At 47.4% G+C, this 19,518-nt stretch overlaps 1 protein-coding gene across 3 annotated transcripts in view; it reads right to left on the bottom strand.

Annotated features, from left to right (window-relative positions):
* The window catches only part of tmem117 (transmembrane protein 117), a 56,701-nt gene that overhangs the window by 5,130 nt on the left and 32,053 nt on the right, over positions 1-19,518 (bottom strand). For all 3 annotated transcript variants that reach the window (XM_039614484.1, XM_039614485.1, XM_039614483.1), the window contains 3 exons: positions 11,531-11,630; positions 6,470-6,567; positions 4,677-4,836 (listed from right to left, as the gene is read on the bottom strand). In XM_039614484.1, the coding sequence (XP_039470418.1) occupies positions 4,677-4,836; positions 6,470-6,567; positions 11,531-11,630 (358 nt within the window). The remainder of the gene's footprint in view (positions 1-4,676; positions 4,837-6,469; positions 6,568-11,530; positions 11,631-19,518) is intronic.

The raw sequence follows: 19,518 nt of genomic DNA, 5'->3' as shown, positions 1-19,518 counted from the left end.
AGGCTCTTGGCTCTTTTAAAGGGAGAGTACCCAGCCACTGGTACAGATATGTAGACGACACCTGGGTCAAAATCAAGACACAAGAAGTGGAATCCTTCACTGCGCACATTAACGCTGTGGATAAAAACATCAAGTTCACCAGGGAAGACACAAAGGATAACTGCTTGCCTTTCCTGGACTGCGCTGTGCACATTGAAGAGAATGGCAACCTCAACATTGAAGTTTACCGGAAGCCCACACACACAGACCAGTACCTCCTCTTTGACTCCCATCACCCTCTGGAACACAAACTTGGAGTAATTAGGACCCTACACCACCGAGCAGAACATGTTCCCTCTAAGCCTGAGAGAAAAAAGAAGGAACACACACATGTAAAGGAAGCACTGAAAACATGCGGTTATCCTAACTGGGCGTTCATAAAGTCAGCAAAGATGCACAGAAAAGAAGATCGGACACCAGCGAGGGAGGATAAGAAAGACAGACGCAACAACGTTGTCATCCCCTATGTAGCCGGTGTATCAGAGAAACTCAGGAGAGTTTTCTCCAAGCACGACATCCCAGTGTACTTCAGACCCAGCAACACACTCAGACACAAACTGGTTCACCCGAAAGACAAAACTCCGAAACACAGACTGAACAACGTGGTGTATGCTGTACAGTGCAGCGAGGAATGCCCGGACCTCTACATTGGAGAGACCAAACAGCCACTTCACAAGCGTATGGCACAACATAGAAGAGCCACCTCCACAGGACAAGACTCAGCAGTCCATCTGCATCTTAAGGATAAAGGACACTCTTTCGAGGATGCCAATGTTCACATATTGGACAGAGAGGACAGATGGTTTGAAAGAGGAGTGAAAGAGGCCATCTATGTCCACTGTGAGCGACCATCTTTGAACAGAGGCGGTGGTTTACGACACCAACTGTCTGCCATCTATAATCCAGTTTTGAGTTCCCTCCCCAGACGCCTTAACGCCCACTCACATCCTGGGCCATCTGACCTCAGGAAATCACATGATAGGGTGGGGCCAGGTTTCACAATGAGCTCACCCGAAACCCTGGCTGATTAGGTCCCACACCCGCTTTCACACCTTGGCGCATGTGATTAGAGGATCACCAGGGGGTCCTTTGTCCCTCCTTGGGGGGATTCTCCCACTGGGTTTAAATCTGGGACTCTCGGCCATTTGACCTTAGAACTGAAGAAGCTTCTCGGATGAGAGGTGAAACGTCTTCAAGCAACTTAAAGAAGTCCAGACGCTTTTCTTTGCAAACTCCTTTGACTACGATGACCTGGATGACTGAGAACCTTCACAGACATCCATCCATCTTCTGCCACTTATCTAGGTTAAGGTCAAGGGGGCAAGCCCAGACTTCCTACCTCTTCCAGCTCACCTGGGTGGACACCAGGTTGTTCCCAAGCCAATCAAGACATAATCTCTCCAGCAAATCCAGAGACCTCCTCCCAGTCGGAGCCTGAAACACCTTGCCTTTGAGGTGTCCAGGAGGCATCAAATGCCCAAACCCCCTCAGCTGGCTCCTTTCCCTCCTTGAATTATCAGGGAGTCCTAAAACTCCTTGGTAATTCAAGGAGGGGGTTTGTATGTTTCAGTGATCCCAAGAGCTTTTTTGTCAGAGGAAATTTTTCCCTGCTAAGGTCTCCTAGATACAAGGCAAGAAGACATTTAGGATCGCCTTCTGATCAATCTATCCTAATGTTGAAGAATCAGGACCAGGCAATATTTTTCCAATTTTAGTGAGCCTGTGTGAACTGCAGGCTCAGTTTCCTGTTCTTAGCTGACAGGATTGGCTCCTGATCCGGTCTTCTGCTGGTAGAGACCGTCTGCTTGAAGAACATATTGTGCATTCAAAGAGGTCTCTTCTGCTCATGTTGGTCATATCTAGTGGTTATTTGAATTACTGTTGCCTTCCTGACAGCTCAGAGCAGTCTGGCCATTCTCCTCTGGCATCAACAAGGCATTTGTCGCTCAGCGGATAGTTTCTGTATTTTGGATCATTCCATGTAAACCCTACAGATTATTGTGGGAAAATCCCAGTAGATCACCAATTTGCAGGCCACCCCATCTGGCACAAACAGCCACAAAACATTCAAAGTCTTTTAAAATCCCCTTTCTTCCCCATTTTGATTCTCGCTTTAAACTTCATCTTGACCATGTCTACATACCTGAACGCAGTAGGCTTCTGCCAACCAATGAACAAGTGTTCCTAATAAAGTGGGCAGTGAGCAAAAATTTGCTTTTGTTATCAAAAAATTCAAGATCAAGTGATTTTTTTAAGTAAAATCTAACTTACCAGTGAATACAGAGCCTTAAATTGTTACAGTCTGCTGCTCTGGTGCTGGAGACGATTCCTACATCATACTGTATGTCTGTGTTACGACACCATTTTAAAATGTATTTAAATATTTCTGTAATTAGTTACTTAAGATTATGAAAAGCATGGAATTAAAATGATTATAAACACAGATGAAACTAATGAAAGTCACACAGAGAGACAGAGAGATGAAAATGTTATGAAACAGTTTCTTTCTGCTGAGCTGACTTAATCATTTTGCAAATTAGCTTTTGTCATCACTATTAGAGGGGAAAAAAAACAAGGCACACATAATTTCAGATTAGCTCCATTTCCATTTGATTCTGTTATTTGCACAGAGCTTCTTGCTCTGCGCGAAATTAACACATCTGAATTCAGTACGTCCTCATGTGATCCAAGGTCTCCTGTGCCAATATCTATGAACAGAACAGCAAAACAATTTGACGAGAGCCCCTTGGATATTAATTAAGTCCTCCACTTTGCTTCCGTAGCTGCTGTATCTGTTGCCGTAGCACTTGCAGGCATGGCATTTAAACATTCCTACCACAAAATACTGAGTCTCTACAACAAATACAGGGAGAGTAAACTGGCAAGGTGTATCAACATCTTTCACATATGTAAATATGTATATACAGAAATCTGACATTTGGCTGCCAAAGAAAACCCAAAACAGCAAAAAGCCACAATTATACAAAAAATAATAATAATAAAAAAGAAGGTAAAACCCTGCTCGGAGGCAAATCCAGACAGGTCATTAATTGAAGTATTAATTAGTTTGAGAACAAAATCACCCATCTCTTCTCATGGAGGCGTGAGATTAACTATGGCACAGATCCAGGATAGAGGCGAATGAAGCTGTTGGGAGGGCTGCGGCGGATGAATTTTTATTGACCGAAGGAATGTAGTGACGGCCGCCGGTGCGAGAGCCCTGTAACGGCACAAGCTAACTTGACTCATAAATAATTGCAGTAAATGTGCTTGCTGTACACCGCGCAGAAAATGAGCGGAGGCCTGTCGTAAACAAATCACTGCGAGCCGGGAATGATAAACAGCCAAGTTACAGTGAGTGAGCGTGAGCAAGAGAGTCGAGGGTCCAGAAACGGAGATGTCAAACACAGGGTCCAGGAGTCGGTCAAGGAAGGCGAAAAAGCTGGCCTCAGCAAGACGCGAGGATGTTTGCGAGGAAACGCTTGCACAGTGTAAGATCAGCTACTGCTTTAAATCTGCATAATCACAATAATTGTGAGGAAAAGACCACAGCGTGAAGTAATTACTGGCTTGAGCAGCAAAAAGCCCTCCTTAAAATAATGAACTGTTTCGATAAATAAGTCTAGAAATCACTTTTAGTGTTACAGTTGTTCTAATACACAATACCAAGGGAATAATAATGGCGTCGGTGCCAGGATTCTGTGGAGTGAGGTATTTATAACACTGAAAGATGTCCTCCCATACATTTGCTGGCTCCTTATAATTACCATAATAAACAGAGTAGAAATATATGTTTAGGGGATACCAGATATTGGTATTGTAGCACGTCCGCTAATACCTGCTAACGAGCTCCAGTGAAATATGTTCATTAAACATTGGGAGGCACTTTGCTGAATTAGGCTCAAGAAGCTCTGAGCAAATAGATGATTGGCCTGTGGTTCAGCGCATGGTTAGCAGTGTGAGGGGAAAAAAATCTCACAGTCTTTCTCCTAAGCACAGTATGTGTTTTTGGGGTTTTTTCCCAGACAAACACATTTACATATTCATGAGTGACTGACACAGGCTTTATTGATGTTCACTCTCCTGTGAGAGAGAGAAGACATTGGGTTGGGGGCGGTGGGGGAGGTGGGGACTCCAATCTTGTGAGTCATCATTAAACAAAATAAACTGGTCTCTAGGCTCATAGGGAGGTCTGGGAAAGATGATGAAGACGGTAAAAGAGATTTTTTTAAAAAGTCAATAATTTATATTTAACAGCACACCACACCTCTCTGCATAAAACATGAATGTACATATACATGTATATAGTTAACTCATTTGTATCTTTGTATATAAACAGATATATGTGTGTTTGTGTGTGTGTGTAAGTTTGTGTCCGTGCCAACTGAGAGGGATCAACCGCCCTCGCACTGCTTTGTGCCGCAGTGCCCCATTGATGAATAGGAAGGAAAAAGGGGGAGGCAGAGGACCTGGCAAGGTAGGTAATGGAGTAAGCCAAGAGACATCCCAGCTTGCTTCTTTTTCTTTCTTTCTTTCTTTCTTTCTTTCTTTCTTTCTTTCTTTCTTTCTTTCTTTCTTTCTTTCTTTCTTTCTTTCTTTCTTCCCCCCCTTAAATTGGCCCCATGGGGGTGCTCTACCTGCATGACAATGAGAAGGTCAAAGACCAAGATGAAGGAAGCTAGGAAGGCTCTGGAGACCTCATCACTGGGCAGGAAGCCTCGGTTCAGGTTGTCCCAGCTGATCCAGTCGGTACTGATGACCAGAACCACTACCGATGTCAGAGAGATGAGAACTGTCCTGCAGCACAGGAGAGGAGAGGAGAAGAGCAGGATAACAAGCATTAAACTTGAGAAAAAAAAGAACATTTAAATTTAAATATTATTTCTAAATTTCAGCCTAGATAAGGTGCACAGTTAGCATCACATATCTCAGAAGACAAACAACAGGTATGACAGCTACAAGAGAAGATAAATCTTGCACTGTTCGGTCTCTCTTCATGGACTCAATAATGCATTGAACCACACTCTTTTACCAAGGTTTGACAAATAGCGCGAGTTTCCAGGAAGATGAATGTGCACAGACAATAACTGTGTCTGTTTGTGGATGCAGAGACAATGTAATTCAAAACTCTACTGCATACATATTTCCATGTATTTACATATTTAACATGAGCCAAAATATCACTTACCTAGAGAGGGCTTTTTGGGGTTTTTTTGCATTCTTTAACACTTCCCGCATTTCGTTCATGTCACACTGGGATTACTCTGCATTCAGTGTTTACTGGAAAATTTCTCAGCCATGTGAAGAGAGGCAATGTGACTTAGTATTATTCTCCACTGTGTATTTTGTCTCAATGTCACCCAGCGATTATTGTGCAGTTGTGTGCATTCTCACACCACACATCGGTTGGCTGCATTGCAGATAGTGACTGCCAGCTCATATCCCATTTCAGCTGTTTGAGAGATAAATTTTGAGGGGTTTTATTATTCCACAAGCGGCATTCCCTTCCCTCAGCACGGACGACTTTTGGCACTGTCCTTTACAATTTGCAACGGCCCTTCAGCACATATTGACAAGACATATCCAGCGACGCATTTATCAATCACATTTCAAGCGCTGAATTTCAAACGATAGCTCATCAAATCTGGCATTGATTGTGACACGGAGAGCTGAGGCATCCATCAATATAATGAAGGGCTGCAGAAAAGTCGCCGAACAGTTCGTCCGCCTGCATTCTAATCGCAGGTGAATCAATTCGGCGAAAAGGAAACGTTAAAACGCTGCAGCCAAATTTGCTTTGAAGTTTGAGATGTCTTGAGCTCTCTGTGTTCCTATTAACTAGATGTCAGACCTGTTTCAGTTTTTTTCACTTTTTTACTATGACCCCGAGATGAACCACTGCAGAAGCTTTTACGTGCCATATCTGAATGACACGCCATGTCAAACTATCTGACAGCACCAAAGGACTTTTGTGAATGAACGCCGCTGGGACCGTGCAGCGGTGGTGTAGTGCAGCTAAACAGGGAGTGGTTCTACTTGTCTGTTGAGTAATGTGCGCATCAGACATGGTTTGCAGCATTTGTTTAGCACTTATTTCAGGGTCACAGCTTGTGGTATGAGTAAGTAAAAGCCAGGGCTATGGTTTGCCTGGAGACCTCGCTGTGTCCATTGATTTTCAGCCTGTTCTTCTAATTAAAGGTGCTGACACTGAGTGAGGGATGATTAACATGGCTATTGACTGTGTGTAACCCTGCAACGGGCTGAACAGATCACATAACACGCACACATGCATGTACACACTCCTATAGAGCATTACAGGAAGACGTAGCATAATTCAAAGCTTGAGGAAATACTGATATCTTATGTGCATGCAGGTAAAGAAAAGCACAGTCTAACAGACATTCTATGTCAGTGTAAGAAAATGACACACCAGAATAGGACGATCCTGTTGTTGCCTTGTTTCCAGAACCTTCTGGCAGCTTTGCCCCAGTCTGGGTAGTGCTGATCCTGGAGCATCATGTCTGTCACCTGTAGAAAGTAAAATAATGTATAAAATACTTGTAACTTGGAGTTCTCTGTGTGGGTTGGGGGAGAGTTGTTACCCTAACTGAGGAAGTTCAAGTGTCTTGAAATCTAGTTCACAAGTTACGGGCAGGTGATGCATGAGACTGACCTGTGGATTGACGCATTGCCCACAGTAATGCAGGCACTCTTTTCACCACAGCGATGAAAAGAGGGCTGAGCCAGAAGCTTTTGATTCACCAGTCCATCTACATTCCTACCCTCACACCAACTCTGGATGGTGACCGAAGGAACAAGGTCACGGATAAAAGTGACATAAATTTCTGCTGTAAAATGGCTCAGCTCAGGTTTACAGTGAGAATATCAGAGCAGAATCACTGCTCCTTTGCATCAAAAGGAAGCAGCTGAAGTGGTGTGGGCATCTCATCAGGATCACTCCTGAATGTCTCCCTTTGGAGGAGATGCCGGGACAGAACTGTGTGTCTCATCTAGCCTTTGAGTGCCTCTGGGTCCGCTAGGATTAAAACGGCAAACACAATGATGTCAGGATTACTATACTTAGCCTTCTGCCACTGCAACCCAACTTCTGATAAGCAGAAGAAACTGTCTGAAAGGAATTAGTGAGCAAATTGGCAAAAATGTTACCGCGTCCATCCATCTTCTTCTGCTTGTCTGGGTCTGCATCATGGGGCCCTCAGTCTAAGCAAAGAGGTTCACACCTCCCTCTCCACAGCCACCTATTCCAGCTCATCCAGAGGGACGCCGGGGCATTCCCAAAGCCAGGTCTACAGGAGGGCAGGCCCATGTTGCGTCTTCAGGCTACATCTGGCTGAGCCTTGTCAGTTAAGACCCAACCACCAGGTGCTCTGACTGTGCCCCCTCCCTAGGCCTGGCTCCATGGTTGGGCCCTGGTAACCCTCCCCCAGGCAGGGTAATCATTTCCCATAAGCTCTCTTCAGAGGAGTATGAATAAATACAGCAAATGAAACCCAATTGTTATAAATGAAAATTTCAGAGGAGGATTGTAAAGATTTTTATAATTTTTTGTTGATGAAGCCAAGCTACCTGTTTCCCTAATGATTTGGGCTGTAATGTACTAGATAGCCATAAAAGTAATATGAATCATTTCAAAGTCAAAGGGAAACGAACAAGTGTATATGCTAAACAAATAACAATGCTGCATGCTCGTCCAGAGGTACAAACACATAAAAAGCGAAGGACATAATTCTGCCTCCTAAATATACATGTATGTATGTACATGACTCTGTGCCCATGTGGCACACAGAGTACAATAAATCTATCAGTTATTTGCAGACACTCCTTAACTCGTCATGTGTATAAAGGACACCTGTCCAGAGGATCAATTTGTTCCTTTCCAACCTTTCCACCACCATGGGCAAAAACAAGGAGCTGTCAAAGGACATCAGTGACAAGACTGTAGACCTGCACAAGGCTGGAATGAGCTACAAGACCATCAAGCATGAAGTTTTGTGAGAAGGTGACAACGGTTGGTGTGATTACTTAGAAATGAAAGATAGTGATTGATGGAACACCATCAATCGCCCTCAGTCTGGAGTTCCATGCAAGATCTTGCATCATGGGGTGAGAATGATCCTAAAAAGGTGGTGGATCATCTCAAAACCACACAGGAGGAGCTTGTTAATGATTTGAAGGCAGTTAGCGGTTACACAGTCACCAAGAACACTGTTGCTAACACAACACTGTGATGGATTGACATCTTGCAGTGCCTGAAGGGTCCCCCTGTTCAAGAAGGCACATGTGCAGCCCTGTCTTAAGTTTGCAGAACATCTAAACAATGCAGAGAAGGTTTGGGAGAAAGTCCTATGGTCAGATGAAACCTAATTTGCTCTATCAACTTGACTTGCTGTATTTAAAAGAAATGCCAAGTATGACCCAAAGATTACCATCCCCACCATCAAACACAGGGGAGGACCACTATGCTTTGGGCTGACTTCACAGCATTCAGGGGCCAATGGATGCAGCCATGTACCACAAAAACTTGGACAAGAACCTCCTTCCCTCAGCCAGAACACTGAGGATGTCAATGTGTCTTCCAGCATGACAATGACCTAAAACATACCACCAGGGCAACAAATGAGACTAAAGAAGAACCACATTAAAGTCATTGAGTGGCCTAGCCATTCTCCAGACCTCAATAGAAAATCCATGGAGGGAGATTTGAGTTGCCAAGCAGCAGCTAAGAAACCGAAAGGATTTAGAGAGTTTCTGCAAAGAAGAGTGGGTCTAAATTCCTCCTAAGATGAGTGTCAACCTTGTGACCAACTACATAAAGTATCTTACTCCTCCGCTGCCAACAAGGGTTTCTCAACTAAGTACTAAGTCATGGAAGGGATCAAACACTTATTTCACTCAGTGACGAGCAAATCAGTCTTTAACTTTTCTGTAATGGATTTTTTTCCTGGATTTTTGGTTAATATTCTCTCTCAATTAAAATGAAAGTACCATAAAAATTCAAAAGAAATAATAAGTCTCTAACTGTGCAAACTTACAGATTTGGCAGCTGGTCAAATGCTTATTTCCCCAAACTGTATGACATGTTACTCTACAGGTATACAGTTTTGAATACTGAACAGATATAAAGTTCTGAATACTGAATGATTGATACTGAATAGCACTCCATTGTTGATTTACCACTAATGACTATGTGATTACCTTGAAACGTACTCGCTTCTTTCAGTATTAATGTTGTGCTTCCAACAGCTAGGGAAATTGTTTTTACGCTGTCATCCTTAATGTCATTAAAAGACAATTACGGGAGATCTTCTTTGCACGGCTGCAGAGTTGTGTCAGAAAGCATAGCGTCTAAAAAAATTCCTCTATATTCTTTATGTGGAGCTGCTGCAGAGGCAAGGTCAATTCGTCAATAAAGCACCTCACTGCAGATAGTGTGTTGGAGAAAGAATGTGAATCAGGGAATCGATGAGATGTTTCTGGCTTTGCAGCATTTCAAAAACAGACACTTCCTGTTCACTCAACCAGTAAAGCTATACTGTAAATCTGCTATGCAGAGGAGACACAGAGGTCATCTTCAAAGTGCCTCATTGAATTAATCAAATGTAAAAAAGAAAAAAAAGAAAAGAAAAACTTGGGAGGGATTTTGGAATCAGCACTTTCTCTTGGCCTACCTCTGCCTCCCTGATTCACCTTCTCACTCGCTTCCTCCCCCGGCTCCCTTCCAACCACACTTTTACATTTCCCTTTCCCCTTCACCTCTGTTTCTTACCGACTACCTCCCTCCTCCTCTGCCTCCTTTTCTGTCTCTCCTTCCACCCGCTCTCTTTCTCTGCAGTATGTACTGTAGAATACTAATGTGACCGGTGAGAGAGCTTGTCAAGTTGTCTCAGCTGTGTGCATGCCGGTGTCAAAGCCTGCACTCCTCCCACCACAGGTAGTCCTGTTCCGCTGGAGCTCTCCTCCTCTTTTTATTTTGATAAATGAACAGAGGTAGGTTTCTTCTACAACACACTCTGTCCCTCCCTGTGCACCTATTGTTTCCTCTGACCCTCCTTACATCAGTCGCCTGTTCCTCTGAGGGTTTGATAGCAGACTGAACTGGATTAGTGTGGAAAGCTGCATTGTAAGTGTGTGCCTTGATATGGCTGAGAGGATACACCTGACCTAGAAATTAGATTTTGGTACGTGAAGAATGGCTTCATTTGTATCTTGACCTGGTTGTAAACATGATTTATTAAATTATTATGATATGAACACAGCTAAAAGTAACCATGCTTGCAGCCATGCAAGGCTTATCAGATAAATAAATGTTTTTAAAAATACTCACTGGGTCAAATACTTGGTCATCGTTGCTGCTTAGAGGCTGCTGCTGTTAACCTTTTATTCTTAGCTCTGCACCGTCTGTCAGTTGTCACAGATTTGTACAAAGTTTTAGCAAGGCTGGGTATTTAGGCTCACAATTTTGTTTTTTTATATTGACCAAACTTATAGTCTGGGAAGGTCTATTAGATATATGTTACCAGAATTTTGTTTGACTTCTTCTATGATGTGAAAATGATTAAATGTTTCATATCAGATATGAGAGAAAAAAAATTCCACTTTTATAAAATTATTAAAACCTATAAGCGTGTTTAGTGGGTTAGTTATTCAGCATAGTATATTTGAACAGTGCTGCTTAGCTAATTTATGAAGTTAGGCCTCTTTTTATTCTTAGCTCTGTACCATCAGACAATTGTCTCAGATACACTGTGTGGAGTGGATAAAATAAAATAATAAAAAAAAAACCCAAACAAACATTATTTCTGCAGTTTATGATGCTCACGATACAGGCTAAGGGGTCATTAGCTTAACTAAATGCTAATGTAAAAACCATGCTATGATGCTAAAACTGCCATCATAGCATGCACAGAGTTAGCAAGCTAGCTATAAAGAGCAGCTACTGCGATGAAAAAGTTCTAAAATGTTACCAGGAAAACATTTCACAATATAATGCAGATGTTTTCAAAGGAATCCCAAGTTTAGCAAGACTGAGTTTTTATTTCACTTTTTTATACTTACTTACTTACGTATTCGTCTATTAGATTTTTACTATTGTTTTGCTAACTGTAAACTGCATTTTAATGAAGCAGCCTGAACTAATTGGTTTTCTCTTTTGGTTTTTTTGTATCAGGTATAAGAGGAAAAAAAGAGTCATAAAATTATCAAAAAGTATTAGCATTTTTAGCAGGCAAGTTATTCCGCATTTTTTATTATGTTTGAGCATTTTCTCAAATAAAGCTGCTATTCTTTATTAAACTGTGATCTACTATGTGTTGAAAAAAATAAAGCTTAACACAATTTCATTTACCAAATCCTGGTGTTAGCATGAGTAAGAGGTTTATTTTCAATCATTTCAGTCATTGTGCTTTTCATAATCTTTCTTTTCATAAAAGCTGACTTATTTAATGTGGACACGGATGAGTTCGAATCTCACCATCCAGGCAGTGACAAAATCTCCCATCCATGTCCCCACAGCAGCAATCTTCATAAAACTCTCATTCCTGATGCCCATGTATTCTGTCACCATGTGAGGCCTGTAAGGAAAGAGAGCGCCAGAGTGAAAAGAACATTTAAAAAAAAAAGTAGCATAAGGGTAATAAAGGCAAGCACAAAGGAAGGTGGCAAGAGGACTGACAAAAATGAGCCAAGAGGGGGAAAGAGAGAAAATGGTCACTGGGCCTAAGTATCATGATGCTAGCTGTCAGAGTCAATCAATATCAATCTAATGCTGTGAAAACAATGAGTGATGGCTCTACCTTCCATAAAGCCCTTAGGATTGTAAACAATTTACACCAGCGCAATGGAATTTATGCAGTATCACTACTTTCATTTGGTCCCGCAGTGTTTGGCAAATTATCCATTTGTCTGGCAAATTTGCCTCATGTCTAGCTGAGTGAGCTCAGTTAACATGTGCGGCAGCACAGAAGCAAAACACATACTAGGCCAAGACACGCCATTAGAGAAGCAATCTCACATGCAATAGCATCTGATAAGAAATGACATGCTTTCTTTGGAGTCCTTGTTACACCTTCATTTCTGTACAGTAGAAGATGAGAAGCTTTTGTTCAGTGCTGCGAACCCACCCACCAACCCAACACGCTCGCACACCACATCACTACATTTTCTCCAGGTAATGGCTCAGGGAGGCAGGAAAAGTGGGTCAGTCGCCTCCTATATGGGACTTGCAAGGGAGAGGAGGAGGAGAACAGAGGGGAGCGAGGAGGCCTGTTTGATCTCCTGGCAGGCAGTTGTCTTAGAAGCTGAGTGGAGCAGGTGGGCGCCCATCACTTCCCCCTCCAGCCTCCTCTCACCCCCGACAGGTCACACTCATGAATATAATAGATGGCAGTGGATAGGGCTCTGGCTGTGCTTTCAAGGGGTCGTATTTGAAGTCAATGGTTCAATTTGTCTTTGTTTTCTCCAGTTATTTTCTGGCCACATGAAAACACCAATGAAAATATTTTCTATAGCGCTGAAGCTTCGGAAAAAGGAAAAAAAAAACCTAGTAGTTTATTTCAGTGCATGTTTCGCCATAATGCTTCATTTTCATGTTCACTTTGTAAATGAGTCACACAAGTCGAAACAATCTGACGAAAAGCCGCGGAAGGCAAGCCATTCAAGATATTACGGGTAGGAATTAGTTTTAATTAAAGCTAATTGCTCATGCTTTTCATGCTATGGGAGTGCAGATCTAAAGCACAATACAGGCTCATAGGCAATACAAAGCAATTATGATTAATTGTAGTGCACTAGGGACCCAAATGCCAACCGTTCTTAACTACCTGCTTACTCCAACTATGCAAGACATATCCTTCCCTGGAACGAAGCAGCATAAATCATATGTCATCAATGCAGCATGCATTTAACGGATTTGACAGGATTTTATTGACGAAAATGTGCAGCATTGCAGGTGACGTATTGCTTCACTTAAGGCCGCAAATAAAACGGCCTTGATTGGAATGGCGATTTATATCTGCATTAAGTCGGTTAGACATTCAGTGGCTTGGCGCGGCTCCAGTTGCCAAGGAGATCCCATTGGGAGTCATTTACCCGCAGCGAAATTCTAATCGATACTTCTGGAAATGCTGTCTGGCACCACATGCTAGGTTTTAAATCTAAAAAACTACCCTGCTGCCAACCCCTGCCCTTCTCACATATTTAATTGAGCAAATGTTACCCCTGCACTGAAGTAGGGTTTTTTTTTCCTTTTCTTGCAGAGCACCTATGATGAGTTTGGGGACTCTTCGCACTGCATGATCAGAGGCAGAACTCTCTGACTTATTCATGCTGACTGAAAATTTAATGGCCTTTAGAGCCGGATGACCTAATGAGAGAATTCAGTGTAGTGGAACATCAGTACAGTAGCACCATGAATAATCAGCCCTAAAATGGCTCCCGTGGCTTAATCGCAGAGCCAGTTGCAATGTCAGTGCCAGCACGGCCGGCTCAGCCAGCTTTGACCCTCTGAGGAATGTTATCAGGTTTCCCACACTTGTTCAGACATAATATTCAAGGACATTTCAATGCCTTTCTATCTTGTCTTGTCCCATCACATGCAAGAAATTACAATTTTGCGGTACAGAGGGTAAAGACTTACAAAGTTTGAGGAGTTTGGGTGTTACCCCTGTTTGACTTTAACCAGACCATTTCAACTGTTGCACTAGTGCTGCCATCTGCAAAATACTTCGTTTCCCCCCTTTGGTGCCAAGAAATCTCTCTGTTTTTACTTCTTCAAGTCTCTAGAGATACCGTTCTGGGTTTAGCTGTCACTGTCACTCAAGTTCACATCACATTATTTATGTTCTATTACGTGCTTAGATTTTTACTTACTTTCCTTTTTCATTTTTTTACACTGATAATTCAAATCAATTTGATTTATATAGCACCATTTCGTATCAACAGACACATCAAAGTGCTTTCTACTGTAAGTTAAAGATCCCACAATAGTAGATAAGAATATTAAAAACCACAACAATCACATGACCCCCTATGACCAAAGACTTGGCAACTGTGGGAAGGAAAAACTACTTTTTAACAGGAAGAATCCTCCAGGACAGCGGTCCCCAACCCCCGGACCGGTCGTTGTCATTTGGTACTGGGCTGTGAGAGTTGAGGCTCGGGTGTGAAATTCATGGTTTTCAGGGTTTTTATTGGTTTTTAGTAGAGCTAGGCGATATGACCCAAAATTCATATCTCGATATTTTTTAGCTGGATGGCGATATAAAATATATATCTCGATATTTTTTTAAAGCCATAAAGTAAGAACAAAAAGAGAGTTTAGTCAAAGCTGTGTCTCAGATGTCACACAGGCACTTTTATTAACATACAGCATAGATGTACATGAAAAAAACTACTCAAAAATAAATTATGAGCATTTATTAAATAATGATGCTCTATAAATAAAAGAAAACTATTGTGGCGAGCTCAGGAAACGGAGGAGACAGAGGTTTCTTTGGTCTTGCTTTCGGCGAGCTAGCCAGAAAGCACAGCCGTTTATTAAGCCCTTTTTCCGGAGAGGACTGCCGCTAGCAACTGCTCAGCGCAGCAACCAAAACAACAACACAAAAAAAGGCGCTCTCTCACCGGAAACACACACACAGAGGGAGCGTCACCTGTTACCATGACAACATCACAACAAACAGAACTGCAAAACAGAACATAAATGTCCATAACATCCCCGAACAACCCCGGCCCGCTACATAGCCCCCACCTAAGGGGTCAGTCGTCCCCGACAACCCCATTACCCCACACAAAGTCCTGCAAACGTCCCGGTGCCTTCTTCTGGCGCACCGGCCGGTCTCGACAGGCGGGGGAAAAGTCACTCGGGTCAGAACATGGGGCGCTGCCAGCTTCCCTGCCCGGCATCCGCCGGAGCGAAGCGGTCGATCTGGCGAGAGTCTGTCCTGGTGCAACACCACCAGGCGCCCCGGGCCCGGCATGCGAACACGGTACACCACTTCTGTTAGGCGCTCCACGACCTCCGCCGGCCCTTGCCAGTGACTGCAGAGCTTGGGGGACACCCCTCTCTTGCGAAACGGGCAGTACACCCAAACCTTGTCGCCAGGCACGAAAGCCCCCCCCGGCACTTAGTGTTGTGGCTCTTTCTGTCGTACTCCGGCGCTGGCCTGGGCCTGGCGGGTGTAGTCATGAACCACCTGCAGCCGCTCCCTCAGCCTCCTGTAGTAGTCCATCTCAGGCCCGCCGTCAATCTCCGGCTCAGGGGGGGACCCAAACACCAGATCCACGGGCGTCCGGAGCTCCCGTCCAAACATCAAAGCGGCAGGTGTGCACTGGCTGGACTCCTGAACCGCAGTCCGATACGACCAAAGGACCAGGGGCAGATGTCGGTCCCAATCCCGCTGGTGACGGCTGGTGAGAATGGTGAGCTGGGTGGCCAGCGTGCGGTTAAAGCGCTCGACCAAGCCGTCGCTTTGCGGGTGAAGCGGTGTGGTCCTCGTCTTCTCCACCCCCAGCCGCCGACAGATCTCCCCGAAGACCTTCGATTCGAAGTTACGCCCCTGGTCACTGTGGAGCTCAGCCGGGACCCCAAAACGGGTGAACATCTCCTCCACCAGCTTCTCCGCCGTCGTCGATGCACTCTGGTCCGGCACAGCGTAGGCCTCCGGCCACTTTGTGAAATAATCCATGGCCACCAACACGTACCGGTTCCCTGACTCCGTAACAGGGAAAGGCCCTAGGACATCCACTCCCACTCGCTCCATCGGGGCCCCCACCAGGTACTGTTGAAGGGGGGCAGTGGAGCGTTGAGTTGGGCCCTTCTGTGCCGTGCAGGTGTCACAGCAGTGCACATGAAGTTCCACATCCCGTCGACAGCCAGGCCAGTAGAACCGTCCTCTGAGACGGCGGAGAGTTTTGGCGTTCCCATAGTGGCCGGCCCCCACCGAGCCATGGACGAGCTCGAGCACCTGCGACCGCAGCGACCGAGGCACCAACAGCTGCAGGAGATCTCTGCCCTGCCCGGGGCCCGCCATCTCCGGTACAGGAGGCCATCGTGGGTCTCCAGGTTGTTGTACTGGGAGTAGTAGGCCTTCACTTGGGCTCCTGCCCCGACACCCCGTCCAGTCGGGGCGTTGCGCCACCTCCAGCCAGGCCCCCACCTGAACCAACGTTGCATCGGCCTCCTGCTCCCGCTTCAGCTGCTGCGGGGTCAATGGGAGCCACCCCTCCGCTGGCCGTGGCCTGAGCAGCAGCCACCCCCAGCGCCTCCTGGGCCCGTTCCTCCTGTCGCAGACAGTAGCGACACTCGACGGCCATGCAGGGCCTTCTGGAGAGGGCATCAGCGTTGCCATGCTGTCGACCTGCCCGATGCTGGATCTCAAAGTCGTAACCCTGAAGGACCTCCAGCCAGCGGGCCACCTGACCCTCCGGGTGTTTGAAGTTCAGGAGCCAAGTCAGAGATGCATGGTCGGTGCGCAGGAGGAACCGGCAGTCGTGCAGATATGGCCGGAAGTGCCGCACCGCTAGCACCACAGCCAGCAGCTCCCGCCGGGTCACACACAATAGTTCCTCTCGGCTCGCCCCAGAGCTCGGCTGAAGTACGCCACCACTCGTTCTCCAGCATCGTCCTGCTGGGAAAGGACCGCCCCAACTCCTACATTGCTAGCATCAGTGTCCACAATGAAGGGTTGCCGGGCGTCGGGGTAGGCCAGGACTGGGGCTCTGGTGAGGGCCTCCTTCAACTGTGCGAAGGCCGCAGAGCAGGCATCACCCCAGCCAAACGGGCTGGCCCTTGTCGGTTAAGCGGTGGAGGGGCTGGCTGTCGTCGCGAACCCTTAATGAACCGGCGGTAGTAGGAGGCTAGGCCCAGGAAGCTCCGCAGTTCTTTGACGTTCGAGGGAGTCGGCCAATCCCGGACCGCAGCCACCTTTGCGGGATCGGTGGCGATACCCTGAGCGCTGATCACATGGCCCAAGAACGTAGTCTCTCTCGCCAACAGCCGGCACGCCGCGGGGTTGAGCCGCAGCCCAGCTTGGACGGATGGCGCTGAAGACCTCGCTCAGGTGAGACAGTGCACTGTCGAAGTCGCCACCGTGTACCAACAGGTCATCCAGGTACACAACACAGCGGCTACGAGGGATGTTCACGAGCACCCTCTCCATCAGCCTCTCAAACGTCGCTGGCGCATTGCAGAGCCCAAATGGCATGACCCTGAACTGCCACAGCCCCTGTCCAATGGTGAATGCAGTCTTAGGCCTTGCTTCAGGGGCTAGCTCCACCTGCCAGTAGCCGCTGCGTAGGTCGAGGGAGCTGAACCAGCTGGAGCCGGTAACGTAATCCAGGGCCTCGTCGATCCGTGGAAGCGGGTACGAGTCCTTCTTGGTGACTGCATTGAGACGGCGAAAATCACGCAGCAGAACCTCGGGCTGCCATCCTTCTTCCCCACCAGGACCACGGGTGCCGCCCATGGGCTGTTGGACGGCTCGATCACCCCAGCCGCAGCCATCTCACGGATCTTTTCCTCTGCCACCTGCCGTTTGGAGAGGGCAGCGGTGTGGCGCAGGCGGATGGGTTGAGCAGAGCCGGTGTCGATGGTGTGCTGGACCAGCCCGTCTGCCTGCAGTCTTTGTCACTGGCGGCAAAGATGTCCACATTCTCGTCCCAGGAGGCACCTCAACCGCTGGCGCTGGTCAACGTTGAGACCTATGCTGCTGCGCTGCCACAGGTCACCAACAGCCTCGGTTGTCTCGGTCGAGGGAGAGATTTTCGGTTGAGAGGCCGGGGCTGAGGTGCGTGAGAGATGACCCAGAGCCACCGGCACCGAAATCTGCTGAGCGGCAGCCGCCCGACGCCTGTCTCGTCTGGCTCGGGTTCCCTCCGCTCCCTGCTTTCGACTGCACTGGAGGGCAAGAGTCTCTGTGCCAAGAGTGATAGCCCGCTTTGCAGTGTCGACGCAGGCCCCCCATCGGGTCAGCAGATCCAGGCCGATGATGCACTGGTCTTGAATGTCAGCAAGCCAGAAGTCGTGAATCAGCTCCAGATCCTCCACTCGGATCTGCAACGGTTTCTTCCCCCGCATATCAGCTCTCTCCCCCGTCACTGTCATCAGCTGGGTGTCGGTGGGCGACCAACCCTCGACCAACGACCCGGACGTTCCAGGAAGCACGCCAGGTCGTATCAGGAGATGGTAGACCCGTGTCCACCAGGGCCCGGCATGGCTGGCCCTCAACGCAGCAGCTCAGGTAGAGTCCCTTGAGGTGCCCAACCCGGCCCACCACCGTGCATCGTCCCTTGGAGGGGGCAGGAAACTGGGGCGGTGGTCCCCTCACTACACCGCTCCCCCGTTTCCTGTGGCTTCGTGGTTCTGGCCGTCGGGGCAGGTGCTGGGCAGTCACGCGCCACGTGGCCAGGCTCATCGCACCGGTAACAGCGGTCGGTGGGACGACGGCGACGCCTCCGAGGCACCGAGGGCTGCAGCTGGCATATCTCCGCGACCGCCCCCTCCCCGTCGCAGTCTGCGGCTCTGATTTGAGGGTAGTTTGGGGTCGCCCCTGCTGGTTAGGTGGCGGGGTGAGCACCAGCTCGGCCCTTTCAGCCTGAAGGAGCGCCTCACTGAGAGTCTGAGGCATGGCCAGGCGGACGTGTTGGCGCAGTCGCTCTGGAAAAAGTCCACGCAGGAAAGCATGCAGGCTAAGCTCCTCACGGGCTGCTGCGGGGGAACTCTGGGTAGCCACGACGAGCATACAGCAACACATCCGCTGCAAAGGTGCCCAGGCTCTCCCCGCCCTCTGGCTCCGGTTGGTCAGCTGCTCCCTGCTCTGATCAGTGGAGTGCCGCTGCCCAAATCGCCTCTCGAGTGCTATGGTGAGGGCCTGGAGCTCATGCTGTTCTGACGCCGGCTAGGTCAAGGAGTACCATAATGCATCTCCTTCCAATGCTAGCGCTAAGTGTGTAGCAGCCTCGCTGTCACTCCAGCCATTATGTCTCGCTGCTAGCCGTACTTGTGAGAGGTAGGGCTCTAGCGGGTTAGGCCGTTATATTTCGGTACCTTAGCTGGCGTTGCAGGCGTCACTGCTCGCTGTCGGGGCCCGGTGTGTCGGCCGGGCGAGGCAGCCCATCAAGCATTGCCCTAGCATCGGTCGCGGCGGGCGCCCGTCGCGGTGCACTCGCGCCGTCGGGACCCGTCGGGGGACTTACATGGCCGCTAGCTTCCTCTCTCCTCGATCGCCAGCTTCCCAGGCGAGCAATGTTCTCCTCGATAGCTTGCTCTAGCCTCCGAATGTCTCTCTCCATTCCGGCGGTGAGCAATCCCACTTCTGACACCAATGTGGCGAGCTCAGGAAACGGAGGAGACAGAGGTTTCTTTGGTCTTGCTTTCGCGAGCTAGCCAGAAAGCACAGCCGTTTATTAAGCCCTTTTTCCGGAGAGGACTGCCGCTAGCAACTGCTCAGCGCAGCAACCAAA

The sequence above is a fragment of the Oreochromis aureus genome, linkage group 7 (assembly GCF_013358895.1).
Source record: "Oreochromis aureus strain Israel breed Guangdong linkage group 7, ZZ_aureus, whole genome shotgun sequence".
NCBI classification, from domain to species: domain Eukaryota; kingdom Metazoa; phylum Chordata; class Actinopteri; order Cichliformes; family Cichlidae; genus Oreochromis; species Oreochromis aureus.
The sequence above is the reverse complement of the archived record's forward strand: the minus strand, read 5'-3'. Positions and strand labels throughout refer to the sequence as shown.